Source organism: Drosophila kikkawai, chromosome 3R (assembly GCF_030179895.1).
Source record: "Drosophila kikkawai strain 14028-0561.14 chromosome 3R, DkikHiC1v2, whole genome shotgun sequence".
NCBI lineage: Eukaryota > Metazoa > Arthropoda > Insecta > Diptera > Drosophilidae > Drosophila > Drosophila kikkawai.
In genome coordinates, this window is record NC_091731.1 from 24727349 (window position 1) to 24739655 (window position 12307).

General features: G+C 44.8%; 3 protein-coding genes across 4 annotated transcripts; all 3 read left to right on the forward strand.

The window, feature by feature from the left end:
• The first annotated feature begins 1039 nt into the window (after positions 1-1039).
• Positions 1040-3935, forward strand: LOC108070676 (uncharacterized). 2 transcript variants are annotated; one of them, XM_070286949.1, is made up of 6 exons: positions 1040-1044; positions 1126-1350; positions 1463-1840; positions 1961-2383; positions 2449-2601; positions 2662-3935. In XM_070286949.1, the coding sequence occupies exons 2-6, from the start codon at positions 1152-1154 to the stop codon at positions 3933-3935; spliced, it is 2427 nt and encodes an 808-aa protein (XP_070143050.1). In that variant the 5' UTR covers positions 1040-1044; positions 1126-1151. The 2 variants fall into 2 exon arrangements, with proteins under 2 accessions (XP_070143050.1, XP_070143049.1); XM_070286948.1 differs by having other exon boundaries at positions 1040-1350.
• A 2582-nt stretch (positions 3936-6517) lies between these two features.
• Positions 6518-8193, forward strand: Osi1 (Osiris 1). Its single transcript, XM_017161246.2, has 3 exons — positions 6518-7184; positions 7448-7570; positions 7635-8193. Exons 1-3 carry the CDS (start codon positions 6617-6619, stop codon positions 8045-8047), a joined length of 1104 nt encoding a protein of 367 aa, XP_017016735.2. The 5' UTR covers positions 6518-6616; the 3' UTR covers positions 8048-8193.
• A 2665-nt stretch (positions 8194-10858) lies between these two features.
• LOC138928929 (uncharacterized) lies at positions 10859-12249 on the forward strand. The gene is made up of 2 exons (XM_070287245.1): positions 10859-11934; positions 11995-12249. Exons 1-2 carry the CDS (start codon positions 10908-10910, stop codon positions 12189-12191), a joined length of 1224 nt encoding a protein of 407 aa, XP_070143346.1. The 5' UTR covers positions 10859-10907; the 3' UTR covers positions 12192-12249.
• The last annotated feature ends 58 nt before the right edge of the window (positions 12250-12307 follow it).

Sequence of the window (12307 nt, forward strand, 5' to 3'; positions counted from 1 at the left end):
GTTATTGGCTAATACTTGTACCTTTTGACACCACGACTGGGTCTTTAAAAACACCAATTAACGTCTTGGTGAATATTTGTGATGAATAATTTGAAAGTCAGTGTCAAGGTGTACGAACGTTGCTCTATTTTTGTTTCTGATAATTATGACCCCTTAAAGACGTTTTTAAAATGTTAAAATATATTTGTAAATAACAAATAAAAAAATAAACACATTTGCAAGTTATTTAAAATTATTTAAATTACGACCAGTATATTTTATAAATTTTTCTTTGACGTTTCAGACTGTATACTAAGTGTTAAAATGTATTATCAGCCCTGACCTTACCAAGAATTGTGATATGTGTAGTTTAAGTATCGTATAGTTTAGGTATATGTAGGCTGTCCAATTACCAATTTACATGAGCTTAACATGAACATCGAACAGCATCTTGCGTGAACATAATGACCACGATTAAAGGCGTTTAAGATAATCAGAACTTGATGAATAATCTTCAGGTGAATAATTGCCACAGATAATTTGAGGCGTGCGTGAGAATTTTCGGAATTTTTTATTGAATGAGTAGCGACATTGACGGCTTATAATTATTTCCTGTACAGATATAGTAAGCCACTTTGGCCCATTCATTCGGTGGCGAAAATGAGGTGGCAGCCAGAAAAAAGAATTTCTGTTGCACCCTCTCTGCAAGCCACATCGGAATTATATTGACTGAAGAGTTAGATATCGCATAACTGACAGGGAATGTACCCATTATCAGCATAGAGAGCAGCGGAAAAGATACTAACTATGAAGTCGTCGCCAAATTGTTCGAAACCACAATCTATGCTTATCTGGTAGCCTCTCAAAAAATCGACCGAATATCACGTAGAAGATGCGGCCGGCTGGCGCAGACTCTTCTATGGATCGGAGCATCAATAGAGCGGGTCCGGACAATCGAAGCTTCTATCGGATGGTGACAAATTTCGGAGAATGCTGATGTCAGGCGTGTTTATCGCGCAATGTGATGTCTGCAGAATTTTGGCTCCGATAATACCAAGATCTTGGGTGAGTGTATCAGACTTCGACGCGTGCCGCCGCTGTCAAGTGTCATATAAAAGGCCCGGTCGCATCTCGAATTGCATTGAGTTTCGGTGTCTCAGAACTGCAAGAACATGGCCGAACAGCGAATGATGCTCCTCTGCATTGGATTACTTTCCCACCTGCTGGTGGCCTCCGCTGCCGGTGTGCCCTGCTCCGATGACGATGTTCCGGTATGCGCCCAAAGCCGGCAAAGTGGAATGCACTTCCTGTTTGGCAACGAGTGTGATCTGAGGAAGGCTCAAAGAGGTAGCCTCATGGATGGCCCTCTGTGTGAGTATTTCATTACTTTAATATAGAATTCTCATTATAAACAAGATTTGTTACAAGTGCAAGTAATTTAAGAGGCCTCATGTTTATAATTTGCTTCTAATTTTTTTGTTAGATGACGTTCCCCTCCGCTTTTGTCTTCCCAACTGCGATTTCGAGTGCAATGCAAGATACCAGCCCGTGTGCGGAATCAGCTCCCGGAGAGGTGAACGCAGGACTTTCAGTAGCCGCTGTGAAATGTTGCGAGCCTCGTGTCTCTCCGGATCCGACTGGTTGCTCCAGCACTGGGGAGCGTGTCCCAGGCTCAACACAGTGCCTCTGGTTAGCCAGAAGTCTCAGCCCAAGCCCCGTTCTCAGCCTGAGGCACAGCCTCTGCCTAAGCCCGTTCCTTGCACCAAGGTCTATCGTCCAGTGTGTGCCATGTATGCGGGTGTGAAGTCCACCTTTTCCAACGAGTGCCTGGTGAATGCGGAGAACATTAAGACCCAGAGAAGTATGTGTTGGATATGGAACTGTTATCCAGTTTAATAGCTATATCACGGCAGTGAAACTGCCTTTCCTATGAAATAACATTGAATTGCGAGTAATTTCATAATTTTCTTTCCGCGCACAGATTGGCGCATCGTTTCCGAGGGACTTTGTGGCGAGGACAGCACCAAGATGAAGCACAGCCGCAAGTTCAAGCCAAAAGCCAAACCTAAGCTGGATGCAGACCGCACGAAGAGGAGTCACGGAAAGTCCACTCAAGCGGAAGACTTCCAGATACCCGAGGATGCCGTGGAAATCTACGCACCCTCCACCTTCCACACGGAGTTCATCAGCAACACGGGCGCCATGGTGAAGAGCTATTCCCTGCCCGCCCGCAAGCCATATGTGGTAGCTCCTCCAAAGAAAAAGTCAAAGATGCAACGGGGGCACGACACAGGTAAGACCTGTGTCTTTGGAAACGAGCCCGTCTGCGGGACCTTTAAGGCCGAAAGCCGCACCTTTGCCAGTGTCTGCGAGCTGATGGAGTACAGTCAGAAGGTCGGAAATGGTGAGTTAATCACGAAATTTTGTAGGAACAAGTGTTAAGAACTGAGTTTAATATTTTTCGTGTAGCTTGGACCATTTCTCACGAAGGAGCTTGTCGGCGATGCGACAAGCCGTGTCCCACGGTGTATCAACCCATTTGTGCAAGTCGAAACGGCGTCCACCACACGATCATCAATGAGTGCTACCTGGAGCGGGCACGATGCAAGGACCCCATCAGCGGTAAGTAGCACCTGATCTCTATAAAATGCAAGAGAGGATTTAATTTAATTCTCCTGGCAGCCTGGAAGTTCTCCTACAAGGGTGAGTGCCAAAAGTCAGCCGGTGCGGCATCCAAGTCAGCATCCGTTTACAAGAGTCGCACCTCGCCGCTGGTGCCACGCATTCTATACGGGATTCAAAGGACAACAACTACCACAGCACCACAGTTGCACATTAGGAAAGCTGGGATAAAGCCCACAACAAAGGCTCCAAAGGCTCATCAGCTCCCGATGAAAGCCTTCGAGACCACACATACGCCATCATTGGAAGCTAATAACCGAAAGATACGTAAGATAGACATGGCAGCAGCGGGATTTAATGATGTCAAGGGGTCAAGCGGAGCCAGCGGAATGGAATATGTGCCGGCTAGCGGAGAAGCCTCTTGGTCCACCAACGATAACTGGCTCGTGCAAAAAACCCTTGATAATGTCAAGGGCATTTTCAGCAAGAAGCCAACGTCCTTCAAGAAGGCTTCGCAGTACCAATGGATCAACAGCCCAAAGATCACCGGGGATTCCACCAGCACCACAGCTTCTCCTGTACCTCTCAAAGTACCAGCTAATCAGGCTCTCGACTCAGCGGAGCTGTTAAACTTGAACATTGGAAACGCTCCCAATGCCCATAAAGACACTGAGCCCAAACTGCTTTTCATGCTGAGCACCAAAACCACCACTCCTGTGTCCAGCTCTAAACCACTGCCAAACGAGTCCGCCAACACGAGAATTTCTACCAAAGAAACCATGGTGCCAAAGATCTTGAGCCTTGCCTCTACGGAGCTGCTGAACTTGGACATTGGAAATTCTGCCAATGCCTATGATGATGCTGCGCCCGAACTGCTTTTTATGCTAAGCACAAAAGAGGTTGCCAACATGAGCTCCACCACACCTGTGCCCAGCACCACAACACCACCCAGCAGCACCCAGCCCTCGACTGCTGAGCTGCCCACAAGCTGGGAAGCCTCTTCCCCCTTGGAGGAATCAGCCAGCAAAGGCTCCACCACGGACCCTGACGAGACTACAGATTATCCGACCAGCGAATCCACCGACTCATCCACCAGTAGCACCGCCCTGTACTCCACAACTGAGGCCGAGGAGCTGCATAGCCAAACCACCGGCAGCGAGTCGCCGACAACGTTGGCCTCCGATGAACTGCCAACAACCACTCAGAACGCTGACTACACGGCGGATGAGTCTTTCTCGGAGTCCAGTGGCCAGACCTCCATCTACGGACTGGACAAGAACTCGCTGATAATGCGTTTGCTCCGAGCCAGAAGTAACAAAAACGTTCTTATTTAGATAGTTTCGTTGTACAAGCCTAGGCCTAAGCTGTTGAATTTGTTTACTAAGAATAAATATTTAATATAAATTAATAAGTACTTTATTTAGTCTATTATTAAAACAACTTTTTAAGAAGTTCCATTTGGTGGCTTATATTGGAACTAAATTAGTATTTCTACACGCTTTTACACAGTCCACACGAAATTTACAGTTGTCAAATTATATGAAATATACAATTTCCATGAAATGTCAAAAGTATTGTGTAAAATTTATTTTACTGTAAACTTATGACGCACAACAATGGATGTAAAATCGGTGTTATTTCCAATTTTTCCAATCAAAAACGTATCGGCGGCGCCAGCGATTGTGTCCGAAAAATATATAATTTATACCAGTTACTAAAAGTTTTAAATGCAAGAAAATGCTATAAAAATGTTTAGTTACTTTAAATTTTAAAGTTTAAAATAATGCACTTTTATACTAGTGTTTAAAATTAGCTCAAAACACATTTTCGGACTCTCTATTGGCTGAATAAAATTGTGTTTTAATAAATATTTTAGTTAGAACAAGATAGGAAACTAACCGAAATTTGTATACCCTTGCAGTTTGCCAAAGGATCATGTCATTGAATCAAAAATCGCTCACAACTAAGCCAAAAAAGCCACAAATTAAATTCGGAAAGACTTCCTCTGTTAGTTTTCTCTAGGTTAACTAATCTGCATACTGAATGTAAGTATTTCTTTACGAACTTCTGACTAAGATTATAATACCCTGAAAGGGTATAAGAAGCAACCGTTAAGTCAAATGTCAATTACAGGGTGTGACCGTGTTATGGCCCTAATTTCTGTGGTCCGTGCTACGCTTCTGGTCCCTGTGGTGGATTATACTGTGGTTATCCTTGCTGCTAGCCTACAAGACCTAGCCAAAATGAACCACAATAAGTAATTTATGATAACTCATCCATAATAAACTATTAAATCGTATAAGCAAAACATCTTTTTTCCCATTGAATTCAGAGAACTATTTGATCGTTGCATTGTTTATTAAAGCAAGAGGGATACAGTCAATAGGCATATAGTTAGACCTGGCCAACAAAACAAGTCCATATACTCATCACAATGAACGTATAGGATACAGCATGAATAAACATTTTGTAGAGCAACGAGACTAAAATAAAGGATTTGACGCCAGCGTTAATGAGTGAAATTTGATTCAGGTTTCATATAATAAAAAAATTTCCAAACTTATTGGTGTCAATCTAATTCAGAAAAAAATGTAATTTAAACTTGGAAATTAAATCTTTGTTTGTAAAGCAAATTGCATTTATCACCCAGACTTAGTCTGAACTCTCCGCATCGAATCAGGCTATTGGCAGATGTGCGCACCTGAACGGAAATTTCACTATCACTATCAAACGAGTCAAGGCCACAACCGCATCTTTACAACCACCCAGAGGCAGTCTGGAGGCGGCGGTGGCCTGTGGCCATTCTCCTTGACAATCGTCAGCCCATCCGGTCGTCGGCGGTAATGGCCAAATGGCCCAGAAATCTCGGCTCTATCCCCTCAAATTGGATTTGGTTAATTGCCTAGCCAAGTCGTTGGCAATTCAGTTTTGGCATCAATTTCGATTTCAGCCACTCTCCGCCTCTGTTAATTTCTCGTAAAAGTCGTTTCGGGGCGGTCTGTGGTACAAAAATCCGTACCGAAATCCTCCAAATACTCGCACGTTTGCGTGCGACTTGTGATTTAATATGTAGCCATCAAATCGGCATGGAAGTGGGGTGGTCAGCGTCATTATTATTCGCCGCTCAGGAGGCAAATACAAGACACTCCTCTATGGTTTTGCGGCTGGCAAAAGACAATGTTTACCAAGAAACCGAAACTTTCTATCCCAGGTGCTGCGGCCGGTGGCGGCGGAGCTGGAGCAATTGGATTCTGGCGGCCAGTGGCATCTGATTACCTCATTCTCATTAAGTGCGAACACAGACGACCGCTGGCCGCCGTCCAAGCCAATCAATTGCAATGCGAGCGGTGTCAGTCACTCGAGCGCCTTGCGGCTCAAGAATGCCTCGCAAAAAGTGGACAAGCTGCGCCAATTGTTACTTTCACTGGTCAATAATGCAACGCAGGCAACAGTAGCACTAGTGGCAACAGCTTCTGCAACAACAGCTTTCGCATCTGGCGTCTGCGGCTTGGTAATTAAGACGGTCACAGCAGCGGCGGAGGTGCCTCTACTCAGTCATTCCCAGCGCAAAAATATGCAAATTGTACGCTGCTTTGAACCACACACTGCAAACGGTGCCCCGTTTAAACTCGCATAAATGCACATTTGCACTTATTCTGATTGGCATCGTTCGCCAGTGGCGCCAGGCCATGGGAGAGGTAGTCGTACCGACATCCACATCCACATCCACATCCACGATTCACTTTCGTTCGCCCGGCTTTCGTTAGGAGTCACACGCAGCTGGGAAGGCGGTCAATTGGCGGTTGCCCGCTGCTCGATATTGGCTTCATAATCCCGACGACAATGCGATTCAATTTGTTGTCGATCGAGCGCTGATCGCAGATCGCAGATCGCTGATCGCTAAGCAGTCTCCAGTCTCCCCCCCAGCGACTCTGACCCAGAAACTTTCGGTGGCATTGGCATTGGCATTGGAAGTGGCAGTCGCTGCAGGAATCGAGATTCCGGTGCAAGTTGCATGCTGCACTCTGTATGCTGCATGTACATGAGCATTAGTTTGAAAACCAGCTCGGTGTTAGCCTGCGGTTGCGAGTGCGCGATAAAAGGAGTCGCCAGCACCGCTCGGTTGCCATTTGTGACTCGTCCACTCAGCCGTGCGGCAGTACTCCGGATCGTCTCGCGGTGTTCCTACCAAAGTTCGCAATCACCAATTATGCTGCTGTGTCGCGTTGTGCTGGCCCTGCTGCTGCTGGTGCTGCTTCACTACTGCCATGCAGAGGAGGAACCACCTCCAGTGCCCTTAACGGAAACCCTGAGCAGGGCAGCGGAATCAGAATCGGGATCAGCGCGAGCCATCTCCAGCGACGCCTACATCGCCCGCAATCAGAGGCAGTGCTTCGAGACCCGCAGCCTGGTGTCCTGCATCAAGTACAAGGCCAGCAAGCTTATATGGAAGCTGGCCACCAACAGCCTGGGCTTCTTCCCCAATGAATTCGGACGCGACAGAGGCCGCTGGCTGAGAATGGTCCAGCTGGGAGAGCCGGCCAACGAGGTGGTGGTGTTCAACGACGCCAAGAGCTTAGAAGGTGGGGTCGCCGCTGCCGCAATCGAAAGTTGTTTTGGGGAAATCCGCTGCTCGGGAGCGGGATAGCAATCAGTGGCCGGAATCTGTCGGTGTGGCAAGCTCTAATTGATCACCTGCGCCTGGACAGTGTCCAAGGCACTCGTTGCTCTCTCCGCAGATAACCCACTGCGGATGTTTACGATCCCCTGCGGCTGTAAATTCATCTGAAGAATTATTGCCGCTGGCTGGCCACTTAATGTGAATATTTCTCTGTTTGCTTTGCAGGTGACAGCGAGCTGACGCTGATGTTCAAGTTCCTCAAGAGAGCCCTGGAGACCTTTGGACGCAACCACGGACTGCAGCTCTCGCTCTCCAGCGAAACTGGAGCGCGCGTAATGGACGAGTCTGGTGGGTATCACAAAAAATTGCAAATCGAACGTTGCCTAATCAAATCAAAATTTGCCCTAACTAGAGGCCCGCCTGAAGCGCAAGAAGAAGAAGTGGCTCATCATCCTTCCATTGGTCATCCTGATGAAGATTGCCCATTTGAAGATGACACTGGTGAGCATGCTGTTGACCGTACTGGGCATGAACGTGCTGCTGGTAGGCGGCGTGGGCTGGCTGATCCACTATCTGAAGTTCAAGACCATGTGCAAGATCCACCCGCACCTGGTGCAGACGCACTCGCACGTCTACGACTCGGATCCCGGAGACTACTCCCAGTTCGTGGGCAGCAGCAGCTACTCAAACTCGTACTCCCCCTACAGCTCGGGTTCGGGGGCTCCCCACGAGCTGGGCGGCAGCAGCTACAGCAAGGACTGGGCCACGAGTAAGGCCTACAACGGCTACAACTATCTGGACACGATCAGCAAGCGGATACAGTAGGGGCTCCGTGGAGCCCAACGGACTCGTGCCAGCAATAATGGAACCTAGCCAATTGATTTCCTGTCGTCGTCGTGCTTTAGTCGTAATTAGTATAGGTAATTTATTTGTATTCTAATAAAGCCGCCCATTTATTATCTTTTTTTATAATGTGCAAAATATAAAACTATCTACAATTCTTTAACCTCTAACCGGCATATGGGTTTTGCCATCTTGAAATTTCAACTCAACTAGGATCATAATAATCCTTATTTTTGGTTATTGCCAAAGGAAACCCATTAATGATGTCACACACTTAACAGATCTGCCCCGAGATATTTGCCCCACTCGCCTCTGGGTTTTAATAAGACAAACAATAACTCGTATATGCATAAAACAATTTGTTTATGGCGAAAGCAAACAAGCACTTCCCCCACAGACACCGCTGGCCAAATAGAAATATAAATAAAAAAAGCAACAAACGTGAGCTGACGGCGGACTCTCGTGTTTACCAGCGGTCTTATCAGTGCCATTGGTTTTGTTTACCAAACAATGTGGATTGGCCTTCCGAGAAGGGATTTCGGCTCGGGCGAATAACCATCAATATGTGAACCAGTCAATTTGAAAAAAAAATATAATTGGGACTAGACAAAGTTGACAAACAAATATTTATATTTATGTTTATTGGCAACTGAGCTATTAAATAGATTGCAATAAATTTATAGATAAAAACAAGGAGTGTCTGCTTGCTTAGTCTGAATGTCAGATAGTCGTCTGAGATAATTAATTTCACCATGAATTGTAGTCCAGTAATTTCTGTAGCTTCTCGTCTAAGACTCTAATTCCAAGCTGTAAACGAAACAAACACTTCCTTCTGTTGAGAACGTGAGGCGTGACTGTATGGAAAATTCACTAAGAACTCATGTTTGGTGGGTTGAGATGGAAATTACTTTTATTTTATCTCTCAATCTTTTTCTCTAGAATATTAAAAGTTCAGTAAATATGACACAGTTTTGCCTTGAGAGTTTGCTTTTCGATTAAACCTAATTAATTTCAAAAATGTTGCAAGGAGACACAAGGAACTTTGATACGGGTGACGTCTTCCTTTCTAGTTTTATCGATTCATAAGTTAAATAGAGAATTCCACGAATAGAATTTTTATTACTGCAAATACAACGAAATACATTGGCTTCCGATGGAGATTTATTTGTTATTTTTGCATTTTGTTTACGCCGAAAGCGCCCAGCCCTGCCCCTCTCTGGCCCAGCTGGCCCATCCAAATGTGTCCGAACTGCTTCGGCACTTTTTGGCCAATGTTTATCCAGTTCCTTATCAGAGGCCTGCCTTTGTTTGCGCTACAATTTGGATCGAACTCCACCAAGGAGGCAGGCAAACTATTTAACCAGCCAACTACGCAGGACCCCTGTAATCAATGGGTTTATGCCACCGCGCTACATGACCACCTAATGCCACAAAAGCCCAGTGTTTTCCGACTAACTGCCTGCTATCTCCAGCTACACATGTTAATGATTTAGTCTCGCAAATATCTGTTTGCTCTCATTTATGGCATGGAGAAGAGACAAAACAAAAGAGTGCACTTAAGTGCCGTTCAGCCAACAGCCAGATATCACATGTACACATATGTGTATAAATATTTTATAAAAATATATGTAGGTATCCAGGGATTTATGAATTTTGCAGATATGCAGGACATCCGAAGAAAGTATTGAAAAATAGCAAAGTACTAGATAGATAGATATATTATTTAAATATTAAATATTTCGTGGATTTTGAAGATCAAAAATTTTTTAACTAAATAGAATTGACAAGATATATATATATATATTGTTGGAGGGGGGCGGCTTTAAGCTGAAATGCACTCGAAATAAGAACACGGAGACTTGTCGGGGTTTTACGCGACGTGCGTCGATGTTTATTAGATTAGAAGTAAATTGGTACTGAATACAAAAGAACAAAAACTAAAGCTAGGGAGAGCGGATTAGAAGCTCTAGGACTGGAAGTCCGGAGGAAGAGGGAGAGAAAAGGAGAGCGTTCGGGATCACACTGCCTCCCGAAATTGAGCGCCTTTCTGGCGTGAACATATATTATATATAATATTCTGCTGACTACGCAAATCTGGACAGGTACCTGGGTGACTGGGAAAAATGAAATCTGACAAGTTGTGATGATAACTGCAGATGAACAGACACTTTTTATAGAATTTACCTTGGTGTTATTACATATGTAGATTATCTCGAACCTAATAAAGTTGTACTGATAAAGATCTTTATATAAACTTTATATAAACGACTTAGCATGACAAATTTTTTAGTTTCGTCAAAGTTCCTAGTATCCGTCAATGGAAAACTGAAGAAATAATACCTATTATTGATGTCAAGGGTCTTTTGGATAAACATTAAAACAAGTCTTGTTTAAAAATGTAAAAATGAAACAAATAAATTAAATCATCGCCATCTTCGGGAATGTGAAATTAATTTATCTGCTCTTTTAGCAAAATCACTCTCAAATATATATAGTACATATACATCACCCTTAAGTCCAACACTGCAATATATTCTTAAAAGAAAGTGACGTTGCGAGAATTTGATATCACTTAAATCCCAAACCCGTGACGACATATAAACAGGCATCTGGAGGAATATCACGATTTCTGGCTATGACAGCTTCACTCGTCTGTCTAGAAAGATAGAAGGCAATATAGTAATTAACCCCGCTATGTTTGAAATCTTATAAAGTTTAGTAGCTCTTCATTGCCTTTATATACTCGACAGATAAGCCAAATGTTTCGTCACAATATAAACGCTTGTCCAGATGCTGCGAGCACAGTTTCCTCGGAGATCTCAGTACCCAAGCATCAGTTACAATGCTGCCGAATTGGCTAACGGAGGAATATATCCAGAAAGCCCTTCGGTCCTTCTACAAGGACGAACAGCTTCGGGTCCTTAAACTCTGGGCCAAGCCAGCAACCGAAAAAGGCGAAAACTTTATTGGCGTAATGACTCGCATCTACGTGGAATTTGAGCCAAGAGATGGATCTGTGGAGAAGAAGTCTTACATTCTAAAGCAAGCCGTTCCGTCGGACGCTCCCCAGGCTAGGATCTTTGCAGAATACGATGTGTATAACAGGGAACTGGAAATGTATGATGTTGTCCTGCCCAAGATGTCGCAGATTCTAGAAGAGGCTGGCTTCACAGATAAGTTGATGGCAAAGGCCATTATCGTAGATCACTCACGAACCATTATGATCCTGGAGGATCTGGCTCCGCTTCGCTACACGAATGCGGACAGAGTGAAGCAGCTGGACCTGACTCACACCAAGCTCGTACTGGATATGCTGGCCAAGTTCCACGCCGCCGCCATAATCTTGAATCAACGAGAGCCAGATCTCCTGAGTCACAACTACGCGTCGCATTTCTTTTCGAGGGAAAAAGAGGGTTACGAGGAGGTCTTCATCGGCTTGTTCCGGGCTTTTATCCGGTATGTGAAGACCAAACCGAATCTGAGCAGTCGCTATGCCGCAAAGTTGGAGGACATCGTCACCAATTTAATGGATTATGCTGGCCGCTCAGTGGATGTCGAAGAGAAGGACCTGCAGACACTGGTCCACGGTGATTGCTGGACCACCAACGTCATGTACCAGTACGACGACGAGGGCAACCCCACCACTGTCCTGCCCATCGATTTTCAGTTCAGCACCTGGACATCTCCGGCCGTGGACTTGCACTACTTCTTTAGTACTTCTCTGAAGACAGACGTCAAGGAGCTGGAAACGGAACTCGTCCAGTATCATTACTACGCTTTGAAGCGGACCTTGGAAGCTCTGAATTTTAAGGGCGTGTTTCCCAGCCTGTTTGAGTACCAGCTTCAGTTTGAGAGGCGTCGATTCCTCAGTAAGTTTAATTGAATTGTGTTCTGTTTTAAATTGTTCTGAATTGTTTTCTCTTTCTTAGGTGTTGTCATAGCCAACACATTCCAACCGATAATGGTGTACGAGGGCTGCGAGGACCCAGAGTTCGTTAATCTGTACCAGGATACACCTGAGGGTGTCAAGTTCCAGGACTCCATGTATGAAAACGAGGAAATCCAGCGTAGAATCGATACCATTTTACCCATCCTTGATGCCAAGGGTTTTTTAGATGCCCATTAAGACAAGACTGCTAAGAATTAATTGAATTATTTTAATAATAATTGGGTTTTAATGCAAAGCTACTACTATTTAATGAAGATTTTTCGACTAGCTCCTCCCGAGTTCACGAGAACTTG